Consider the following 25,526-nt stretch of genomic DNA (forward strand, 5'->3'; position numbering starts at 1 on the left):
GGAGTGGAAGTAATCACATAAAACCTTCTAGATCTTTTTTACTACACTACAACAAGTGGTTGATATGGCAAGTGTCCCCCACTTTGAGCATGGATACTGAATCCTGACCGCCAGTTGTGTTTGAAGAGGTAAATTTCTCAGGGAGGTAAGCTTCTTGTGGATGGTATACCAAATAGACTGTCTGGTCTGATGGCAAACATGCTTTCTCCTAAACATCAGCTTTGTGAAAGATAGAACTCCAACCCTGGTCCACTCATACAACAAGAGCAGTCTGTGCAACTTCTTGGCACTTGTCAACTCTAGGAGATGTGACCACAGCACTGGGCGTGTTATTGGATGTGGGCCTTTTGTTGCTCTCAGCTGTTAAGCTAAGAAAAACAGGAGCTAGCATGCATATGTGGTGCTCAAGACTATAGCCCAAAAAAATTCAGAGAATAGGCCCAGGGCGAACACTCAGGTACAAACCCAGTTAGTCTATGCTCAACTGCTAAATACTATAACGGGCATTGGGTGCAAGATAAGCCTGTTGAGCAAGATATCCCATTTGTTTACTCATATTATGAAGCCTTAGTGGTACTAAGACCAAATCTGGTGTTTGACCATTTAAATACCTGTGGGTGAGGTTCATTGTTTGACTGCACAGGAACCTCAGGAATTAGCATGATACCACAACAACCCTTTTAAAGACCAGCACAAGAAAAAGTAAGTTCACAAATATGTGGAGGGAGCATAATGAAATTGGGGATTATTGATCTGCGGCTGTTTAATTATTAAATCACAGAATTTCAAAGTAGTGTGTGCCTATGAGATAAAATTCTATAGAAGCTCTGATTTGTTAGCCCAGCCTGGGAACGCAGGTTCTTGCATGGGTTACTTTAAAGAATGCATTACAGGGAAGCATTGCTTTCTATACAGAAAGGTGTATGGGTGATAGGAGACTGAAGGAAGCCAGACGACAGCAGCAGCAGAACCAGGGAAATATCTTCGTTAACTCATGTCTGTGCTGGCCTTTAGCATGGACCAGTGGGAGGAACCAGTAGGATTTTACCAAAAGCTCCTTAAAGAGCCAGCAGACGAAATCAGGAAGACCAGAAATAATTAAGTTTAAGTGTCAACTGAGAATGCAATGGACAGTCTGCAAAAAAAAAAAAAGAAAAGGAAAGAGAGAATGAAATTATGTTAAATGGAAGAACGTACGCTCTGAAGAGCTGGTACCTAGATAAGCTATATTCACTAGGCTGACAGGTTGACTTCCAATCAAAGCTGCAGCATGCACACCTACCGCAGGGATATTATCAGAAGCAGGTTACTCCAGGCCGTTTGTAATGGATGTAGGGCTTAGGAGGTAGGTTTAGACATTGTGTGGGGAAATAGGCTGAAAGACTACAGGAGTGCTTGTCTTAAATGAATCAGAGGCGGTACAGCTTCAATACCGACCATTTACAGAAAGTTCTTAAGTGACTAATTGGGTAGACCAGGCACAACTAAACACAATCTGGAATAATATTATCTTATTATTAAATCGCACCACAAAGTTAATAGTGTTGTTTCTCCAGCATTGCAAAACAGCATGCACATATACAGTTCACCAACATTCCGCCTGTGAGTATGGATGGAGAAAATAAAACAGAATAGTTTCTGACATTTGCTTTATGAATATGACCTTACCTTGCTGAATTATGTTCTCCACGGAAAGCACTTCTGCTTCTGCATTGACACATTCTTCATTTGGGTGCTTTTTATTGTAATGTCTTTTCAAGGAGCCGGCTATATTGCAGGAATAATGGCACTGGGCACAACGGAAAGGCTAAGGAAACAAAATGTACAGAGATATTTTATGCATATCAATAGCACAGCACTAATATTTACCACGAAAACAATATATTTAGTTATGGGAGCAATGCCAAGAAGGTTGTTAAATGCTCCATACAATTGCCTTTTGTGCTTAGCCATATTCATCAGCTAAAGCGCACTTATGTATTTCAATGAAAAAACTGTAGATTCACTATTCCAATAGCATTTGTCTTTGTGAATGCCATATTTACAGAACCCGCTGTTCACGAATAGAAGTGCGAAATGCCTCCACGTCAGAGATGTAAAAAGATTAGCAAATATTTTAGGCCTGCTTTCCATTTGCTATATGTTGCCAAATAGCTGCTGTTAAAAGGGAAGCCTTTACTTAGGCACATAATACAATGCGTAGATCGTTGTAACACATCAACTCAATAAATATCAAACGTCCGGCAATGCGTAGTCCAAAGAAAAACGGGCAACTAACAATACAGTCCTAATTTTTTCCATGAAATTCAATGGTGCATAAACAGACAAACCTAACAGGTTTTGGCATAATGATGCCTTGATCACGAACCCGTGAAAACATTTGAAAGAAAAACCACAGACTCATTCATACACTAATTCATTCTATTACATGCACTCAGACTCATGCACCCACTCACACACTCACTCAGACACTCATGCACAAACTCAGACCCACTCAGACTCGTACACCCACTTTCAGACCCATTCAGACACTCACACACCCACTCATAGATCCACTGAAATACAACCTGTAATGCGCAAAGCCAAAGGACGTGTGTGACACTGAGTTGGGTGATTATAAGGGCTTGGCTGCAAGGCCTAGCTGCAGGCCAGGCCTTGCGATCAACCCCACCCCGTACAGCCAAAGGCAGTGCACAACGGGGGTTGGAAAACATATACTAATTAAAACACACAGAATTTCAGCGAAAAAAAACAAAAGGCTACAGGGATGTTATAGTTAGGTTCTGAATTTACTCCTACAAAACCGCAGAAATTCAGCACTTATAGTTAGAGTTATTTCACGTAACTATAACTTGCGCCCTAAAGTAACTATAACTCGCACCCTTGCCATGCACAGTTTTCTTATCGGTAATTTTATTGCAAATGTTGCAGTGATAATATCAAAGTTGCCATACAAGATCTCATCAATGATATAATATGTGGAATAATTAGCTGTGCACGGCGAAGGCGCGAGTTATAGTTAACTTAGGGAGCAAGTTATAGTTACTTCAAGCCTACTGAATGAATTTCCATCAAATAACACAAAGCATGATCTGCAGACCGAGATCTAGCTTCCTACCAAAGTTATTGTAATTCCGTTCAACAGTCCGTGCTGTAGTCGTGCTTAAAAACCCGATGGGTAAATGCATGGGGAAAACACATCTTGGGACATCACCTTTTTCTTGGCCCTCACATGGCAAATCACCCCAAAACTTTCAGGACAGTAGCTGAAGTGAGTGGTGTACTGATTTTCATAATTTCATGAAGATTCGGGAAACAGTGGCAACTTTATCTCAAAAACCTTTTTGATGGAAACTAGGTCCTAACCTTTATTACCTACTGGTGACTGTTAGTAGGTAATCTATATGTGTATGCCCTTGTGGAGGTGGACTCACAGGGATTCCACCTGGGGCAAAATAAAAAAAGAAATTAGCAATTTTTGCTACAATCGCATGGTGTAGTGGGACCGCGGAAAACAATATGGTGGTCGTCATTTTTTTTATACATATATATGGGGAGAGGGGTGAGTAGGTCTCCCCCCTCCCTGAGCCCCTAGGACCACATCACCTCGGTATATTTTTGAAGGCTCCCTCACCCCCAGTCCCCTGAATCCATTTTCAGGCCCGGGACCCTATTCCTCAGGACTCAATGTATTAATAAAGGGAAGGAGTACGCGCAGCCCCACTCCCTGAGTGCAAGGATCCCACCCCCAGAGCCTTATTCAAAAGTGACGGAGAGGGGAGATGCGCTGACGTTCTTCCTGAGCCATAAAAAGGTCCTAGGGACCACATCTCCCTGGAAGGCACTTTAATCAAATGTGAGGCGGGGCACCACAGACCCTCTCCCTGAGCCTTTAATGGTCCCCTAGGTCCCCTAGGTCCCCAAGGTCCCCATTCCCCGGGGCTGCTCACTTACTGTGGTCCAGTGAACCCACGCCTGGGACAGAGTAGTTTCCCTGCCTGTACTATCACAGGTAGGGAAACATGTGTTTGCTTCTGTCTGATGAGAGCATTTTTAAATCTTCCGCCAAACGGGAGTCAACACAAAGCGCCTGATTAAGAGGTGGGTGGAGGGGGTTACTCTGTCACAAACATGATGGATATCCTGCCCTTTTACACTTCCATTATAGTCTACGGAACTTGTAATACGGCAGACTGGATATCCAACACGTTTGTGACAGGATTAACCCCTCCACTAAACTATAAATCAAGCCCTAAGTCTGCTTCTAGCCGGTGGGAGATTTCAAAATGCTTCTGTCTGCTGAGAGCATATGTGTGTTCTGTTTCCTTGTCCGCAATGATGCTGGAAGGGAAACACAACACATAATACATATTTCTCCCACCCGGAGGGAGCAGCAGAAATAGCTGCTCCTTTTGGGCAGGAGGAATGCTGGCTCCAGCAGCATGTATGTGCTTAGTGGGTGCCCTGGTTGGGCACCGCCCTATTTATAATGCAGGTCCCAGGGGATGAGGTCCCCGTAGCCAAAATAGGCTCTGGAAGGGGGCTGCCTCTTTTAAAAAATGGCTGGCCCCCGGGGATGGGGCCCCCAGGGACTGAGAAGACTTTGGAAGGGAGGCTGCACAGCCCTCATTCCGTCTTTATTGTATTTGGCTCAGGGCTTGGGGTGCCTGGGGCCTGAGAAGGCTCGGGGAGGGGGGCTGCATGCCCACCACCCCTTAATATATATGTTTTGGCCCCGGGGATGGGTTCTCCGGTGCCCGAAGGCCGACCCTACACTGTGCACACCAAAGGCTGTGGTGTGTGCTGCATGGTGTTGACAACTTGCTGGGGGTTTGGCCAAAGGGTCTGCATGCAGGCCAAGTCCTATGGCCAAACCACCCCATGCACAGCCAACGGCTATGAACAGCGTGGGTTGGCTGCTTGAGGTGAGTTGGATGCAGAGTCTGGCTGTATGCCAAGACGTGTTGCCAACCATCTGCTGTGCATGGCCGAAGACGGTACGCACAGTGGGGTTGGCTGCCTGCTGTGGGGGGAGGGTGGTCAACCCCCCTCTTGGCAGTGAGTGGGGGAGGTTGGCTTTATGTATAGTAATAAAAATATTACTGTATTAAAAAAAAATAGAAATTCACAAAAACAAAGGTTAAAGTAACATTCTAGTTAGGTTACTATCTTAGTGACAATATTACAATTTTGAACAAAAAAAAACACAGAAATTCAGCAGTTATAGTTAGCAAAGCTAACTACAATTTGCATCCTGCCATGCACTGCTGGTAACCTCACATATTACAGCACTCATGGCATGTTCTATGACATCATTTATGACATCACTGATGACATCTCAAATGACATCAATGCTAACATCACTGATGACCCAACCTCGCCTTGTCCTCTCACCTCCGCTCAAGAGTGGAGAAAGTGTAAGATGGAAAATCTCCAAAAGAAAATTGGAATAAATCCTTAACAGGCAAGCGTTGGCAAAGCAATAGGTCTGCCGATTTTCTTTAGTCATGTTGAACTAGAGTAGAGTGGCAAAGAGGAGAGTGGAGTACAGTTGAGTGGCAAAGTGGAGTGGCATAGAGTAGCACAGAGTGAAGTTGAGGGGCGTAGAGTGAAGTGGCATAGGGTAGAGAGGTGAAGGAAGTGACGTAGGGTAGAGAGTCGTATGTCAGATGGGCCTAGGGCAGAGTGTCACAGAGTGGAGTGGCATAGTGTGCAGTGGCCTACAGTAGAGCAGTATAAAGTATATTGGCATAGAGTAGTAGAGTAGAGTGACTTAGAGTAGTGTAACAGACTGGAGTGGCTTAGAGTGACGCTGAGTGGAGTAGAGTAGAGTGGCATGGAGTAGTACAGAGTAGAGTAGCATAAAGTAGAGTGATGTACAGTGGAAAGGCAAACAGTGGAGTAGTGTAGAGTGACGTATCATGCCTTTGTGCGGGGTGGTGTAGATTGTAGTGGAGTGGCATAGTGTGGGGTAGAGTAGTGTGGCATACAGTAGATTGGTTTAGTGGCATTGAGCACAATAGAGTAGAGTGGCATAGAGTGGGGTGTAGTGGTGTAGAGTAGCATGGGATAGGGTGTAGTGGCATAGAGTGGAGTCGTACAGAGTACAGTGGCATAAAGTAAAGTGGCATGGAACAGAATGGTGAAGAGTAGGGTGGTGTAGATAGAGTGATGCAGAGCAGAGTAGCGCTGCGTGGAGTAGAGTGGCATTGAATACAGTGGAGTGGAGTAGAGTTACATAGAGTGGAGTGCTGGAGTTGAGTGGAGTGGCATAGAGTAGAGTGGCATAGAGTGGGGTGGCACAGAATGGAGTGGTGTAGAGTGAAGTGGAGAGGTGTAGAGTAGAGTTTTATGGCACAGAGTGGCTTGGAGTGGCGTATAGTTGAGTGGCATGAGTAAAGGGTACTAGAGGAGAGAAGACTGGCATAGAGTTGAGTGGCGTAAGGTGGAGTGGCGTCATTTAGACAAGCAGCGCGGAGTGGTGTGGAGGTGCGTAGAGTTGAGTAGAGCGGAGTATTGTAGAGTGGCGTAGAGTAAAGAGGAGGAGTACAGTGTTTGGTGTAAGTAACTAAACCATTGATAGTGATAGCAGACTGGGTGAAAGCAACATAAAAAAGTAGTCACATGTCAGTGTTGTAGCCGCATGCCAGTGTTAAAAGAAGGAAGGCACAGTGTACATCCAGGAATAATCCATAAACTCTTATAAGGTAAAAAAAAAAAAGTATTTGCAAAAAGACAAGGTAGAACAAAGATGAGGAAGCACACTTGTACTTGGTCCATGCTCTAGGAAGGAGCTAACACAAGAAAGGAAGAGAGGTCTGCAGGAGCTAAGCAACAGAAAGACTGCAAATGAGAATGATAAAGAAAACAACTAATGGTAGGTGGATTGTAAGCCCACTGAATTGGAAGCCCACTGAATTGTAAACAATACGCTTTGCAGTTCAACGCAGTACAGTGAATCTTCTGTGCAGGAAAGACCTAAAAATCATTGGCAATTCATGCAAGCCCAGCACACAGGGTTTAGAGAGTTTAGAGGCGTTTGACAAGAAAGAGTGGAATTAAGTGTTACAAAGTTGACTGGTGTGTAATTTGGGTGTTAACATTTAATCCCACTGCCTTGTTATCCATACAGCTAAATGTTTGCAAGGTTTAGAGTGCACAGACAGGATTAAGAAGACTTTACATCAGAAATGAGGTGGGAATCTGAAAACTATGTGAGCAGGCACAACTCAGGCAGTAAAATCATCTTCCATTTGGCCGAACACTCAATTAATCTTTGCCTCGTCACAACCTGATATTACTGTTCTATGCCCTTTCTCCAAATCTGACTATTTTAAACGGTAACACAAAATACCAATAATTCTGGAAGTCTAACACAGGCAGAAATGTTTCTCTAATCTGTGTTAGTCAAAATGTTTTAAAGCATCACGGCCCTCCCCCACCAAAGCATGGCATAGTTCATCATATGGCCTTTCCTCACACCAACACAATGTGGGGTGCCGGGGTAGGCTACAAACCACATGAGAGGGGAGCTCTTGAGGTTTTAGCAAGTCAAGAGAGGATCCATTGTAAGGGTTGGGAGGCATTTCTAACAAAATTAAATCTGCTAGGGGGAAATACAGAACTTCTAAAATACCTCCTGGTGGACACTTACTTTTATTTTTGTCTCCAGTCGGTAGAGAACAAAAGGAAAGTGAGGGTTATTTTCACTCAATGTAGACAGTCAACTTATTTTGGCCTAAATAGTAAACTCAAACATGGGGTGTAGAGATATTCTTCAGGGCCAGTCCTCACTCTCCTAGAGGGTCTCGGAGTGAAAATTTTAAAACAAAAGTAAATAAATATACACAGTCAGTGGTACGCGAGTCTTCACCAAAATTCAAGGGCTATGAATCCAATGCTAGGTTGGAATATCACCTCAATTCTACCCCCAGACAGGAAGTGTGTAACTTTGATGGCCAACAAAATTGCTAATGAAAAGATGGCAGCGGACATCAATCTGGCACTCTAAAGGTCCATACCATCCTTCCCTGGTGTCAACTCCTCCTCTATGCTGATATCAGCTCACTTTCCTCCCTTTCCATGTCACCATATCAACTGCACAGCCTCACAATGAATCACCTGCGCATCGCTCATGGTTGCTGTGTCTGTGATACTCAATCTAATTCTGGTAGTTATTGTGAACTAGCATCCTGAGTCTCCTACCAATTCAATCCCTTCCACTCACCCTGTTAGTCACAAAAATGGAACTAAAGGCAGGAAAAGTGGAAGTGTGTTTGAATATATTTTTCATGACTTAACCCAGACACCGGGTTGTGAAGAAGAGCATCTTTATTTGATAAATTAGACAGTGAAATATAAGGCAAACTCAGTTAATTAAAAAAATCTGAGACACGGTTAGGCAAAGAGCAAGAGTATGAGAGTAGAGCTAGTTCCTGTGGGAAAAAGCAGAGGAAAGGTTTCTTGAGAAGAATGTGAGTCTGCCCAACATGTGAGCTAAAGCAATGGCCACCAGCAAACAATGCCATAGCTTACAAAATATTTACTGGGAACTCTTCAGAGCACTCAGATGGACATTTCTGAACACTATGGAGAAAAGGGCCAACTAGTGTCTGTGCCCTTACCCAATATCTAGGCAATTCTCAAAAGCTGCATTCTTGACAGAAGAGCTATTAAGCACCCCTCCAGCATCCTAATTTGCATGAGGAATATGGGGGTCACAGGAAATGATGTAAGAGAAAAAAGAAGCCAGAGAGAAAGGGGAGAGGCACAGCATCTTCCTCCAAAGCCTGTGTAGTATGATCTCACTCTATCAACGTCCTCTCCCACGCTGATGACACACAGCTCATTATCTGCCTCATGGTCAAGACACCCAGAGTCGGGATCAAGTTCAATGCCTGCATGACTGAAATTACCCACTGGATGAAGACCAACTGTCTAAAGCTGAACACCGACAAAACCAAAATTGTCATCTTCTGAAAGAGCACATCACTGTGGGACTCCACATGGTGGCCATCAGATCTAGGATAGACACCCACCCCCACTTCCCACGCCAAGAACAATGGGATCAGCATAAACAGCAAACTCAACACGACTGCTCAAGTCAATGTCATACATTGCAGATGGTGAGGAAGATTTACAAATAGCTACCAATCAGCTGAAGGAAAACCATCACACACACCCTGGTTACAAGCAAGCCGAAGTACGGGAATCAACAAACAAAATCACCAGAAAGCTGTAGACCGTTCAGAACTTAGTGGCCAGAATCACTCATTACCTCCCACTCTGGACTAACATCACACCACACTTGAAGAAGCTCCAATGGCTCCCCATTCACAAATGAGCACAATTCAAGCACCTCGCCCACACTTAAAGACCAGCATACCTCAACAATCGCATCTGCTTTCGCAAACCTTCCAAAGACCTCTGCTCATGCGGACTCCTACTTGTACAAATCCGACCTTTAAGGAAGACCAGATCTGGCAGTCGAGCCTTCTCCTACATAGATACTAAAGCATGGAATGATCTACACATACACATATCAGCCTCTCCTTACCTTTTTGAATTTCGCAAGAAGCTGATGACATGGCTTTTTGAAAACTCCCACTAGGCCCTAGGTGTGCACAGACTCATATCTGGTCAGCACAAGGATATCATCCCGGGTGATAGTGTGCTCTACAAATCTCAATAACAACATTAGCTGTAGGTGGAGAAATCCTAGGGTTGCACCCCGAACATTCAGATCGCACAAAACCTTCAGAAGATCAACATCTATTTCCCAAGTCTGTGACAGCTACTGAACACTGGACAGAACCTCGGAAGGGTACTCCAGTTATTCACTAGAATGCAATGTAGTACTAGTCTGATGCACTGAGAATGAAGGTCTGCAAAATGTCAGCCAAGACTCTATTTGCATCTTTTACTTTTTCCTGGTGGGCTGGTCAAGTAGTGAAGCTCACTCTAAAAAAAAGAAACATAGAAACAGGTAGATGGTAAATGTCCAAAGAATGATACTTAAGAAACCAATTACTTTAGAAACAACTGAGGCAAAACTAGAATCCCCTAGAACCTTTGGAAGCTAAGATATGGGTCTACAAGCTGCTGATGACAAATAACAGCTAAATAGTTTGAAGGAGCTCAATTCGAGCCTATAATAGGCCAAGGTGAATTATTAGATCAATTAGGGTCACAGTAGATAAGCCTACAATGTTTTAATGTGTGGTGGGCCAAATCATTTACTCATACCATGATAGTGGCTGCATTAAAGTATCTCACTCTATCTGCCCTCCCATAAAGACTTCTTCCTTGCAAGCAAGAGAGGTTCTTCCACAATCTCTCAAGTAGATCAGGCTGCTTCTATCACCCAAAAACTTATCCTAGTGAAACTCAAACACTAAGAGAAAATGTGGGCTTCACTTTGGCAAACGAATGCTCATGGAGGAGTTCAATTAAGAGTTTTCCTGTGTTTTGTACCCTCCTGAATTTGGATTATGGGGTATATACACTGGATCATAATTGTAGGGACCGATAATTACCAACCTGGTCAATATTAATTTCAGGATGGTTTAAGAGGTGAAGGGTGGGAAGAGGCAACTTGTGGTTGGCAGTCAAGGGTCCTTGAGGACGTCAAGATCCTGTATCTAAGTTTATATGTGCACAATCAAGATTTTCATATTCCAGTTCAGAGATACCTACTAGACATGAAATTACTCTAGTTTAGGGCCAAGTGGCAAAACTCTGGAATTGTGTTATCACTGAATGGTAGGTTATACAGGGATGCCACAGAGTCAACATGGCATAACACGATTTTAATCAAAAGGTTCTCTACAGCAACAAAAATAGTGCAGTGTTATAGTGTGACTGTGTACATAAAGCACAATAGGACCTGTGTGGTATTTACACTCTGGATGGCTGTTCATTCTCATGGTGGTCTCAGTCTTTATCACTTAGAAAACCAGCAACTACATTGCCTGGAAACAGTTGTTGGGAAATAGGAGGTATCATAATTTTTGTGTGAGTTTGATTAATTTTATTACAGCAAGCGTCCTTGTACGGGGCCAACCTTGTTCACTCCATCCAAAAAATTAATGATGCAAGATGATGATCATTTTTTGCTTGGTTTCTTTTAATTTTGAACAACCCTAGAAGTTATACATTATCTTAAAGGAAGCCTAGGCTACAGCAGTCTGTCAAGTGATGCTATTTCTAGCAGTGATGTTAGGTAAAAGTAGGAAAGCTACAAAGATCTGTTCTGGGCTAGCATGGGTTGGATGTCAGGCCTGGGGAAACTAGTCAAGGAAACAAGTACAGGCAGGTTGGGTGTAATTTCTTTGTCTCTCCAAGATCTCCACCTTTTCACCCTAACTGAATAGCTGACCTTGCTGGACAGTAATAGTCAATAAGTGGAGGCAGGAGGCTCTATTCACCTCACTAAATGGCTGGTTTTGTCTGTCAGGATTCAGACAATCATTGAGGTAAGACAGTGGCAGCCTAGGTGGATTTGTGTTATATCCTAATGTTTATGTGTTGAGAGCTAGCTCATGACACTTCAGGTCTTGACACCTACGCTTTGTGTCACTCGTGGCTGACAGTTGGGTTGGAGTGTGATAAAGTTAGTAAGATACGGCTGGAGGTGTGAAGAAGCTGCTGGTGTTGGCAAGCAGCTGCTGGTGATATTTATGACCTGGTCATGAATAAACTTAATTTAATCAACACTGACATGTGCCAGCGTATAACTTCCATGTAACATTGGCGATGACTAGAAGGAAGAACCATTGCAGTGCTTACATACACTATGAGGGGTGGATTTTGGATTCAGGTCATATTTGTAATTCTTAAGGGGGCTGCATGAGTGTTTTGTTGGTAGCGCTACTGTTGGGACGTTCTGTGCATGTTTGCCAATGGCTGTCATCGCTGTATGCGCGTGAACGCGCATGCTCAGTGGACATGTTATTTTGCCTGCCTTGTCTAGAGCACAGTCAGGCAGTACAAAACAAGCCCCACCCAACTGAGGAATTTGCATGTTGTGCTACGCACTGCGCCCATCTCAAGCAATTGGGAAACATTTTTCCAAGCCTCCAAATTTAGTTGTAAGGAGACACAAGTTTTTTTCAAGGGAACAATCTGCTACTGAATCAATAGCTATTGTGGAGGTTTTTTCAAGGAAACATAAAAGAAGCATGTTAGTGCGAATGCACAGCATTAGCCGGTAATACATCACAGTGTATTTAGCACAGGGGAAGAGGTAATGTAGGGATCTTGTTTTAAACTTCTTTTTCAAAGGGAATTCATCTGAATGTTGAGAAGGAATTGGTAACCTCCTCCTTATATATGTATATATTCATCCCATTTGTTTTTGGAATGCGACATGGAGTCTCTAATGGAATGCCTCTGGGCAGTTGCTACTGAGCTCTCAAGAGGCATTTGAGAAAAAGAGCAGTTGGGAAGAGAGACAAGTGTGGTGGCTGAAATGTATTGACTTCTACTTGAAATAAAGAGCAGTCAAACATCATCTTGCAGTCCTCTACTTCATTTCATTGGTGACGACTTGGAGGGAGAACTATCCTATAGCAAGCATTCTACAGCAAATAAACCTCAGCTCACACTCCACCACTAAATAACAGTTAACTGAACTGATTGAACTTTAAGAGATCTGGTGTAATCACGCTATCTGGTTGCAGCAGTGCACGATACACTTTGGAATTTATGTAACTGACAGAGCAGCACGTTAAGAAGACAGAGACATGTTCTCTGTTATACTATTTTACATTGGAAACATTTTAAGAGAGAGTTGGACTTGCGTCTTTCATACAGTCAATTAGGAAGCCAAATGGTGAGTTTGTACCTTTTTAACAGATTTTCTGCAGCTATCGGCCTTCATGTTTCAACAGATTTGCATGTCTCGTGCATCCTTCACAAGCCTTGTTCCAATTTTCTCACAGAGGTTCCAACTAATCTGCAGTCATCATGAGCAGCTGACGTAGGAAACAGGGCAGCAGCGTCACAACGTCAAGACGTATCCAAGGGGTGAAATCACGCCAAGGTTCAGCAAAAGATTACGGCAAGTGTGTGCAATGATGGGGTTGCGTGTAACAATGAGGTTGTCTAGTTACAGTTCTTGGTTGTCATCGCATGCATACAGGAGCCTGCGATATCATTAGGGAACAGCATTATTCCGGCGTGTCAAACAATGATACGCACACTAGTGTGTTAAGCGGTGATACATACACCAGGAAGTGTCAGTTTCATTGGTTAATGACATCTGCGTGCCTGGTGATGATGCACACACCAGTTTGAATAAAACTTAACTAATAGCGCACACCTCTTCTGGGTTTCTTCAATGTCCCACGCAGTGATGCGTACACCATTATTTTAGAAACAAATATATACGCACACTATTACTTTAGAAACAAGTTTGATCAAAAATCATTTGTTGTTCCTCTGAAGTCAAACCCTAATGCAAAGCAATATTTTGTGACATATTTACTTACAATATTTTTTTTACATACTTACTTACACCTAAGCAATTAGGACTATTAACTATCTTCTTCTGTGAATTTGTTTATCTAAGAGTTTTTTAATTCTCAGCATGCAGAATGTAACAGCCCCTCCATTTTCCTTAATGAATCCTGGTGACCCACCCAGACCGTGGAAAAAATGGAAATCAGTGTTTGCACATTATGAGAGGGTGTGTGGCACTTCTTTGAGTGCAGAATGAAAAATGTCTTTACTGATGCACTGTTTAGGTTCTGAAGGGCATGAAGTATTTGAAAATGTACTTGAGCTTACAACTAAGGAATCGCGTGATTCAAACCACTATAAGACATGCCTTAAAAAAAGAGATCTACACTACTTACATAAAATATCTACAGTTTTAGAGAGATATCAGTTAAGCAATTACAAAGGCCTGGTGAGTCGATAGAAGACTGCATCACTGTTTTACACAAGTTAGCGTATACTTGCAATTTTCGTGGAAGCAAGGAAGAACAATTGAGGGATCATCTCATGCTAGGTTGTAATACAGAAAAAGACCTTCTGTCAGAAAGATAATCCTTCACTCTTGGAAGTTATCACCATAGCAAAAACTAGTGAACATAATAAAACATGTGTTGAAGAAATAGGAAAAGGTAACAAAGATAATACTCTACAAACTGTTGCATAACACAACACATATGATCGACGTACAAATTTGAAAAAAATGATCCTGTGAAGGATGTGAAAAGGTACAAAGAAAAATCAAGGGCAATGCTTCAGATGTCGTTAGTTTGGACATTTTGCCAGTTACAAGGATTGAGTAGGCTGGAAAGCCATTTCCAAAAGTTGTGGTAGGAAGGGTCATGTAACCAAATGTTGCAGATGTTCGAAGTAAAAAAAAAAAAAAAAAAGAAGAGGGTTCGGGAAGTAACAATTGATCAAGATGACTCATCAGGTGAAGAGATTGTTCTTCAAATCAAATATAGCATGAGTGGACCCATGGAGGTTGTAATATAGAAAGGGAATCAGTATCCAAGTTGTTTGTTTCCGAAACAAAATTAACTCTGATTCCTAGAGAGATGTATGAGAATAAGTTAGCAAGTAAGGTTGAAGTATTCAAGCCTTACTTAAGTCCAAGGGGCTACAGTGGAGAACATAGCAAATTGCTCAGATACTTTAATGGCTTCATGTAGTTCACGAACTGGTCAACCGTAGGGAAAATGTAAATTTCTATGAAAGGTGATTCGCTTATTAGTTGGTTTCACCAAAGGGATTTAATGGTATATTTTGACCCAAATGAGAGTCCTTCTGTCAGACTTAAAGAGATACAGCTAGTTGAAACCGCTAATGAGGGTAGAACACACAATGGAAGGCCACAGTATGAACATGCATTTCCTGAGGTATTCCAAGATAAAATAGGTTGCTTTAAAAATTATGTACACAAAATAAAGATGAAGAAAGAGTCTACATCGGTGGTTAGCAAAGTGAGGACTGTACCCTTGATGGTCAAGGATAAAATGAAAACTTAGTTAGAAAAGTTGAAAAAAAATGGTATAATTGTAGAAGTTAAAGCCACTGAGTGACTTGCCTCAGTGGTCATGGCAAAGGAACCTAATTAGGATGTGCAACTTTGCGTAGACTAGCAAGAGCTTAATAAGTGTGTTGTGTCAACCATTATCCTTTACCGAACATAAGTGAGATGCTATCCTCATTAGGGGGGAGTAAAGTACTTTTCATCTCTTGATTTAACGTCTACATATCACCAGGTATAATTGCATGAAGACTCAACATTTAACACTGTTTGTCACCCCTTTTGGTACATACAAGTATATTCGCATGCCATTTGGGCTGGTTTCAGCAGCAGTAGTATTTCAGCAAGGCATCAAATATATATTAATAAGGGTGAAGGGCATTAAGATCTATCAGGATGACACTTTAATATACGCAGTGAGTGAAGAGGAACTCCAGAATCTCAGAAGTGTTGATTCAACCTAGATGAAATAAATTACGTAGGACATAAAATTACACCTGAGGGTATTGAACCCAAAAAATAATTGGTTGAAACCATTGACAATTTATGTAGTCCAACTTCTAAAGGAAGGGTAATTAAATTTCTTGGAATGACTGAGTACTATAATATATTCATCAGTAATTTTGCTAAGAAAACTAAAGATATGTGACGTCTAGTGAGAAAGGGTGCTATTTTCAAGTGGTTTGAGGTATGTGAAACTGGATTCAGGGACATAAAATGCGATCTGCGAAAAGCACCATGTTTACAAAGCTTTGAGCCTGGACGTGAAACAATCATAATGTCTGATGCCAGTGCGAAAGGTCTCGGAGCAGCCTTATTACAGAAGCAGAATGGTTTAGAAAGAACCATTATTTTTATTTCAAGAGGACTGAAAGAGACAGAGCTGAATTGTTCAGTCATTGAGAAAGAAGCATTGGTGGTGTTTTAGGCAATACAAGCACTTAGGAAATTTGTGTGGGGCACTAAGGTTCAAGTGAAAGCTGATCATAAGGACCTTAGGTAGATTTTTTAGAAAAAGGAGATAGATGCTGTATCAGGGAGGACTAGACGGTGGGTGGTTGCCTTGCAAGAGTTTCGATTTGATATTTCATATGTGCCTAGAGCAATGAATAGAATAGCTGACTGCTATTCACATCTGGTAGACAAAGACAGTATTTCTGAATAAGAGGAGATGGAATGTGAGAGCGAGGATTTTGAAATATGTTTGATCAAAGAAGGGATTGTGAAGGAAGAAGAGTGAGCGGATGAACTAATTAAAGATTTAATGATACAAGAAGTGATTGAGAAGATTAAAACGTTTTGGAATGGACATGAAAAGCAGACTGACAAATTGTGTGGATTTTGAAGAGTTATGGGTGAATTGTCATTACAGGGTGATATCATTTTGAGAAGGTCTAGATTTATTTCTCCTGTGTCTCTAAAAGAAGGCCTTATATCATTGGCTCTTGAGTCATCCTAGAATTTCTAAAACAAACGAGATACTCATGTAAATGTACTGCTGGCCAGGCACGGATGTTCAAGTGGAAAGATGTGTTAGAAATTGGGTAGAATGTATTAATGCTGACATAACGCTCATGTGCAGGGTTCCGCCGATGAAGATGAGAGATATACCAAGAGAGTGGTGGCTTGAAGTTGTTTTGGGCATTCTAGGTAAACTTAAATACTCTAATACGGACAAATATGTAATTGTCCTAATAGACATGTACTAAAGGTGCCCTGAGGTGGGAATTACCAACTCGGTAGAAACACAGGATGTGAAGAATTTTCTTGATAGTGTTTAAGTTTAAAAGGGAGGGGTTTCTCACCTCCATTCTAACTGACAATGAGGTCCAACTGGTGTCATATGACATGGAGAAATACCTTAGTGACAAAGGCATTAAACAAAAGAAGTCTGCATTATACCATCCAGAGATTAATGACATGGTGGAAATGCTGAACAGAGTGTTGAAAGAAACTATACAGAGCGCCAAAGCTAACAATGATTGTTGGAGAAGAGAATTACTGTGTAAGATAAAAGAAACTATAGACTGACGTTTCACTCCACCACAGGCATTTCCCCTTTTGAACTCTTTAAAAGGAGGAAACCTAACACAATATTTTGCCCATCTTGGATAAATGAAAAATCTGGACAAAAAGTAAATCTAGAGTAAAACAAAAAATAAAGCAAAATAGAGAACAAATGAGGATGGCAGAAAGGAAAAACAGATTTGATGATCGAAAAAGCAGTTAAGAAAACTATAATTCAGGTTGGTGACCCAATTAGATTAGGAATCCCAGGGTGAGGCTTTCAGAGACACATTCAAAATTGTATGCTCCCTAGAGAGTGATTACAGTCTTTGAAAATGCTATAAAGATCATAAGATATGGAATTTGGGAAGAGTGGTGAAAGTATCTCCTAGGTTAAGTGCTTCTATGGATACATCAATGGAATGGGAAACAATTGTAAGAAAAGATGAGAAGAACATTAGAAATACAAAGGGCATGAGGAATGGTCAAGAACTAAGAAGAAACTCAAGGTTGAGTAGGAAACCCAAGTTACTCAAGAACTTTATTTTTTTTAAAAGAAGAAAAAAAAAATGTAATAAGCTTAGGCCTTATACATATGGTATGTAATGTTCTTACTTATAATCTTGGTTTCTTGTAATGGAAATCCTCAGTTTTGTTTTGCTGGGTTGAGAAGAGGGAGATGTGTGGTAACCTCTTCCTTATATTTGTATATAAAAATCCCCTTTGTCTTTGGAATGTGACATGGAGGTTCTAATGCAATGTCTCTGAGCAGTTGCCATTGAGCTCTGAAGAGGCATTTGAGAAAGAAAGCAGTTTGGAAGAGAGACAAGTTTGTTTTTTTAGAAATTTAAATTATAATACTGTGGCCGACACCTTTTTTAAAACATTTTTTAAAACCAATACCGCTTGACAGCTGCTTTTGCTGTTACAGGCGTGATTGGTCTAGCTGTTGTGGAGGGTTTTTCAAGGAGTGATAAAAGAAGCATGTTAGCACGACTGCATAGAGGGTGTGTGCAATGGACACGCCAAAGGCAAGCCCGTCCGCGCACCAACCACATACAGCGCCAAACATGCTGCTGGTTTTTATAGTGATGGAAGGGGGACACATGAGATAATCTCGTATACTAGCAAGAAGCTACTTAGTCTCAGGTATGATCCAAATCAGACACTCATCAAGCATAAAGATTGAGGGGAAGAAGCTGAAATGGGGCCTAATCAATGCTCGTTCCTTGGTAAACACTCATTACATCCTTCTAGAATCCAATAGCTGGGACAGTCTCTTCATTACAGAGAGCTGGATTCCCTAAGTTTCAGAAGTGGACCTGTGGTCTACCTGTCCTCCGGGTTTTAAAGCACTTCACCAACCTAAATTAGAGAAGAGAGATGGGGGACTGGCAATTATTTTCAAAGAAAAATGGGAGCTGGTGATGTTACAGAGAAAATACAGGGGTCAGAGTCAGTTGGCTTCACTAAGACAAGAAAAGGAACAGCCGATACTGTTGTTTATGCTACAGACGATATGGGCCTTTAAATAACTTTTTGTTGTCTTTCATGAAGTTGATCACAAATCTTGCTGTCTTACATGCAAATTTCTTTGTACTGGATGATTTTAATATTTGGGCAAAGGACTCCTCCCGTATACAGGATAGAGAACCTTTAACCAAATGCAAGGTTCTAGGACTGAAACAACTGGTGACTGGCCCCACTCACTCAGGAGGACACACTTTAGATTTGATATGTGACCCCACAAACTTAACTAGCATAATACATTTAACCCCTCTAAGTTGGTCTGATCGTGTACTATCCCTTATGAGATGGCACGGACTACAGCAGGGGAGGAGGAGTTAAATGCAAAGAAGCTGCTCCCAGGTAGATTGTGGTACAAATTAAATACATTGAAGGAGAGGAAGATATTTCATAACTTAAACTGCTTTTAAGAAGAGGTAACAGTAGATGAGAACTACGCACACCTACAAAAGTCTATAAAAAATATCGTAGATAAGATTATACCAGAATTTTTTTTTGACTCAGACAGGAAGATCACCTGGGCCATGGTTTACAGAATCCTTGAAAGAGGGAAAAAGTTACTGTAGGAAATTAGAAAGACAATGGCAGAGAGCATATCTAGAACATGATAAAGTACAGTTAAATACAGCTCTGAAGAATTGCAAAAGCGAAATCAGGAAAGCTAAAGAAGACTACTACACTAAAATGATAACAAGAGCAACTAACACATTGAAAAAAAGATATTTAGTTTGATAAATAATTTAGCAAAGCCAGATTGCTTTGCTATGAACAATCTGCAAAGCCGTCACAGGAACTCTGTGGTAAGCTCTCAGAACATTTTAACAACAAAACACAATTAATTTCAGCAGATATTAACAATGCTCTTGTGAGTAAGGACCAACCTACGACAGGGGGGACGGCAGAATCATCTCCACCAGAAGTAACCAGAATAAAATTAAAAATAATATAACCTATAAAGGAGGAGGAATTTAAAACATTAGCGTTGAGTATCTCCTCTGGCTCCCTGTTGGACCCTTCAACCTCCTTATGTATAGAAAGCTAGAGAAGAGGAATTACTCCCAAGTCTATTACAAATTTGTAATCAATCTTTGAGGACCAGTACAGTATCAGCGGTACGGAAAAAATCTCTGGTTACTCTGTTACTGAAAAAGCCATTGGCGAATCTAAATGATCTGAGTAATTAGTGTCCAATGTCTCAACTTCTTTACCCGACTAAAATAGTGGAGGAATACATGAGCAAAGTGCTAGCAAATGTTTGGGAAAAGCATAACATCTTGGAGGCTGAACAAAATGGTTTTGGGCCAGCACATGGAACAGAGTCAGCACTAATTCTGACAATGGACGAGCTGAGGATGGCAGTTGACGGAGGTCAAATGACAGTATTGATAATATTAGATCTATCACCTGCATATGAAACCATCAATCTCCAGATACTGCTACAGAGACTTTAAGCGAGAGGAGTGAAAGGAACGTGTCTACAATGGATTGAACCATTCCTGTCAAACAGACATCAAATGATTTCTATCCCCTCTTTCTGATCAAAGTTCAGGAAAATGGAACATGGGATGATACTTCAGGGCCCAGCCCTGAGCCCCATTTTATTCAACATATATATGTGCTAAACCTGATTAAATCCTTTGGGATCTCTTTTGTGAATTATGCTGAGGACACAGCTAATTGTATCCTATGAGAAGAATATTTCTAACTTTACAGATAATTTTTACATTTGTATACAAGAAATGGCTAGTTGGCTAAAAAAAGAACTGTTTAAAGCTTACTGAATGAAAAGCAGAGTTTTTATGCTGCTCTCCTTCTAATGCTCCCAAATCACTCCCAATGATCTCCTGGCCCTGGGCTAGCACAGATAATCTGCAATCATCTCAGGTGGTGTGAAATCAGGGAGTGTATGTAGATTAAAAAAAACTCTCCCTAGAAACGCACATTATTAAAACAGCAGTTACCTGTTTTGTCCTGCTGAAAAAGTTGAGGAAAATTGTCTCACCACTGCCTCAGCCATCAAGAAGATTGGTAGTACAAAGCAAAATTTTGAGCAGATTAGACTACTGCAATGTGTTTCTTTTCGGAGTCCCGGATTATCTAAACAACAGATTGTACACAGTACAAACATTTGCAGCAAAACTGTCCTCAAATAAAACACGAAATGACTCCTCATCAGTGGCTCTGACAGCCCTACACTGGCTGCCAGTGAATGAAAGAATCACTTTTATGGCTTTCTGTATAGTACACAGGGAAGTCAATGGAACTGGACCAGTACAGTTACAAAAGAAATGTTGTTACTACAAACTGAAAAGGACACTACATTCCACTACAGCAAATATGATCTACATACAAAAATTCAGGAAAGTTGGGGGGCGGGGGGAGACATTCACCATTAAAGTTGCCCGGGTGTGGAACAAGCTATCTATCGAACTTAGAGTCAATAGAAACCTGTATAGCTAAAACTAAAACTAAAAAAAGTAGCTCTTTTCAGTAAGGGACTAGGATGAGAGGGGTTAGGGGTGGGTTCAAGCTGATAGAGGCCCACTGTATGGTGTAGATTGAACCTGACAAAGATGCTACAGCGCCAAGATACCTGTAATGGTGAATGTTGCTCTCTACAAATGTTTGTTTGTATAGCCATGTAGGTAGCCTCACTGTGTGTACTGACAGCAAACCGCAAATTCAGGAATTTCACTGATCAATTGATATGGGCAATTAATTGTATTGTGTTAGTGTTCATGAAAATGACGTATCTAAATCCACTGATCCAGTGAAAATATTCAAAGTGGGTTAGGTAATGATACCTTTGTTAACAAATTCTTATTGACTTATATGACTATTATTTCCAAAGACACTGTTGTGAATAATAATATTAGTGAGGTATTGTTACCACCAGATGTCACCCCTCAGGGATATAATGGCACCAAGATTGACCTGGTGGGTTTCCTTGAAACTGTAATTTGTTTCAGAGGTTGAGAGGTGCAAGCAAAAGCATATGTCTCACACTGTGGGCCAGGCATTCTTGGTTGGCATCATCAGGTCTGTCTAGGTATTATTCTTAAACCTGGTTGTGTGCATCAGATCTTAATTACTATGGAAAGCCAACCTGATATACATGTTGATAAATTACAAGTCTTACTTGAGAAACATGAAGATATTTTCAAAGAGCAATTGGGAATGTTGAATGGGTTTGAACATGTCATCAAATTAAAAGAGGGAGTGTTCCGGTGAAACACAAGTTAAGTGGTGCCACTGACTATAAGAGGAAGTTTAAATGAGTTGGTGGATAACATATGCAAAGACAGTGTAATTGAATAAATAGAGTTGTCTCTTTGGCTATCATCTATTTTGGTGGCTCAAATATATATATTTTTTTTAACTCTGGATGTTTATTGATCTCAGGAGCTTGAATCATGTCATCTGGGTGGACGAGTATCCACTGGCTAAAATTCAGGAAATGATGTGTACCTTAGCTGGTGCAAATGTATTTTCCAAACTTGATCTACAGTCTCCACACCATCAAGTTGTATTGGCAAAAGAATCTAGACAGCTTACTGCTTTTGTTACACCTAATAGTATGTATCAATTCTGTAGGATGCCTTTTGGGCTTGATTCAGCAGCTGCTGTTCTTCAAAGAGTTATGTGCGAAGTAATGAGAGGGTCAAAGGGTGTGCTTGTTTTCCAAGATGACATTTTAGTTTTGTTAAAGGATCATACTGAACACCTATTTAGATTGGATAGTGCTTTAACTGTGTTGATTGGTAGGGATTTGAAACTAAGGAGAGGTAAATGTGATTTTGCGGTACACGGAGTGGAATATCTAGGCCATGTGGTCTCCGGCAAGGGCACTTGCCCACGCCCAAGCCTATTGAAAGCTACTGGAGAAGTACCAATTCCTTTAGGAGCAACTAAAGGCTTTAAGGGTTTTCTGTGATGTGCAAATATTACGGCAAGTTTGTGCAAACATTTTCCACTATAGCCAATCCCCTACTTGATTACTGAAAAGGAATGCCAGGTTTGTGTGGGGTGAATCACAAATGGTTTGCCTTCAAAGTGATCAAGAATGGTTAGGCGAATTCACCTTTACTTAGTCCATTCACACCTGGTGAGATGCTGACAGTAACAGTGGATGCAAGTGAATTTCGGTGGTGCTGTCCCAGGTGCTTCTGGTATTCTCAAACTGCTTGACAAACAGTACTCAGTCACTGAGCGAGAGATGCTCGCATGTTTCTGGGCAGTGGAGAGCTTTTGTGTGTGGTACAAGGTCTAGACTAAGATCAGATCATAAGTCGCAAATACCTATGTTGAGAGCGAGTAATGTACATTCCACCAAAGCTACTGCTAAATTGGTGAGACTGAGTATGAAGTTACTTGAATATATTTTTTTGTTGAATTTATACAGGGTACGAGGAATAAGAAAGTCGAATGCATATGAAGATTATCTATTCCGGGAGAAGATGAGGAAATTGATAATCAGCAGGATTTGGAGTGTTTCGTCGCCGATGTAGTTTGGTTAAATACCAAATATGTCAGTGAAAAGGAGCGGATACGTGCTCTTAGCCAGGATCTTGTTTTGAACAAAGTTGTGGAGTACACAAGAAAGGGTTGGCTGAGGGAAGTTAATATTTCTGTGGAATTCCAGACAAATAGCAAGCTACAGTCAGAACTCTCAATGGAAAATGGGTTGCTATTCAGAATGGGCAAATGAAGTCCTCCAAAAGATATCAGGAAAACGCTATTGAGTATAAGTCATGAGGGTCATCTAGGCATGACGATGACGACGAAGAGATTGACAGAAGCATTCTGGTGGATGCGGATGAACAGGGATGTGGAGGATTTGATTGGATTGTTAAGTGTGTGAACTATTTGTCAAATGATAGGAGTCGGAAATGTGTGACTGCACCTATGGCTATCCCCGAGACCCCTCAAAAGGTTTGGGAGAGGGTGAACATAGATTTTCTCAGGCCTTTCCATATCTTGCCTCATGCTCAGCGCTTTGCCATTGTTCTAAATGTCGAAGTGACTTTAAGTGAAATTCATATTTTTGCCAGACAAGGTTTTCCTTCAGAACTCCTTTCAGACAACAGTGTGCAGTTTGTTTCATATGAGATGGAGGAATTTTTGAAGGGCACAGGGATCTAACACAAGAGGTGCAATCTTTATCAACTCCAATGAGAATGGTCAAATTGAGAGGGCCAAAAGGATGGTCTCTTATTGTGTGAGGGGGTCTGTAATTGAGGGAGTTGATGTGGTGCATGCAGTGCATGCTATGCTCTGATAACATTGCAATACCCCTCATAGTGCAACCGGTGTTACTCCATTTCTAGCTCTGAGGTGCAAGGACACTCAGGATTCATTGAGGCCCACATGGTTGAACAATCTATCGAAGGTCAAATCCAGGAGTGATCCACTCATAAGATTGTATGACTGGGAATAAAATCTGGAAAAGGCAGCAAAAAACGTAGAAAGAGGTATGATGTGATTAAAGGAACTAAACCTGTATTGATTGAGAAGGGTGATTATGTGCGTGTGAAATTACCAGACACAAAATATATCAAAGGAAGTGTAAGTTTTGGTCCTGCCTGTCGTGTGGAAGAAGTGAGCAAAGATGGGTGTGCGGTGAGAACGCAAAATGGATAGTAGTGGAATTGTGCAGAGTTAGTCAGAGTGATGGGCCCTGTTGAGACTTGTGTTGAGGCTGCTGGGGAAAAAATGATGAATGGTGCAACTCTTCCTGGAAGATTCAATGATTTGACACATCTTAAAATCATATTGCATTTCCTTTTATCTTAATGTTGTATTACTTTTTGGTTGTTTTATTAGAGCAGCTGCTCTTTGTGTTGTTTGCTATTATCTCTAGAGTTATAACTTGCTCGTTTCTATAGTTATGCTGTTATCATTACATTTGTGATATATTATTGGAATGGGAAAAGGGGGAGGAATGTTAAATCTTAATAAATCTTAATGTGTATGTTTATGTGTTGAGAGGTAGCTCGTGACACTTTCAGTCTGTGATACCTCAAAATGTAGGAGTCCTAATTGATAACAAACTGTCCTACACTGAACTTGTCAATGCAGTGACCTTATCCGCCTTTCTTATCTTTAGGTCAATAAAAAAAGATCCTCACCTACATAACTGAGCACCTGCAAAACTACTGGTGACCTCTTTAGTCATGACCAAACTGGATTACTGTAACGGATTATTCATAATGACACATATTAAATAAACTACAAATTCTGTAGAATGCTGCAGCACGGCTATTGCTAAATCTGCCCAAGTATGTTTCAGTCTCTAGCCACATTAAGAAATTGCATTGGCTCCCTATTAGACAGAAAGCTGTCTTTAAAGCACTCTGCTTTGTTTACAAAGGGCTTAATAATCTAGGCCATCTTTTTTAAACAAAGCCTTCAATAGTATATTCCAGCTAAAACCCTTCGCTCTACCTCGGCGAGGTTCCAAAGTTTAAACGCGAGGCATGGAGTGGCAGAAGCTTATTCCGGAGAGTGACGCTTGCCTGGAATAAATAGCCAATTGCCATCAAATCCTCCCCCATCCTTCTGGCCTTTAGGGAAGCAGTGGAAATGTGGCTGTTTAACAACAAGGAAGAGAAAGCCCATCTGGACTCTAGACTGCTGTTTTCAGATGACGGGAACCATCATGCTATTTAAACTAGCGCCAAGACACTTTCGGGTATAAGCTGCGCTTTACAAGCTGATTTAACATAACATACCATAACAAAACATAACTTTTCAAATTAAACATTACTGTCAAAATGAGCCTAATATCTGACACGAATCCCTCTATTGGCTTCGATATTTTTTCAATTATTAGCAATTGTTAATCAATCGATAAACATAAGGGATTAACATGCAGTCTTACACGATCACCCGATCGTCAAAAAACACTTTGAAAGAGGACTCTATTTATGGCAACTATTTACATGCTAAAATGAAACCATTTTTTTTGTGGTTGTACAATAATATCAAG

At 41.1% G+C, this 25,526-nt stretch overlaps 1 protein-coding gene across 2 annotated transcripts in view; it reads right to left on the minus strand.

Annotated features, from left to right (window-relative positions):
• The window catches only part of ZFAT (zinc finger and AT-hook domain containing), a 645,246-nt gene that overhangs the window by 178,034 nt on the left and 441,686 nt on the right, over positions 1 to 25,526 (minus strand). For both annotated transcript variants that reach the window (XM_069220790.1, XM_069220791.1), the window contains exon 12: positions 1,669 to 1,807. In XM_069220790.1, the coding sequence (XP_069076891.1) occupies positions 1,669 to 1,807 (139 nt within the window). The remainder of the gene's footprint in view (positions 1 to 1,668; positions 1,808 to 25,526) is intronic.

This window comes from Pleurodeles waltl, chromosome 2_2 (genome assembly GCF_031143425.1).
Source record: "Pleurodeles waltl isolate 20211129_DDA chromosome 2_2, aPleWal1.hap1.20221129, whole genome shotgun sequence".
In the NCBI taxonomy this organism is placed as follows: Eukaryota; Metazoa; Chordata; class Amphibia; order Caudata; family Salamandridae; genus Pleurodeles; species Pleurodeles waltl.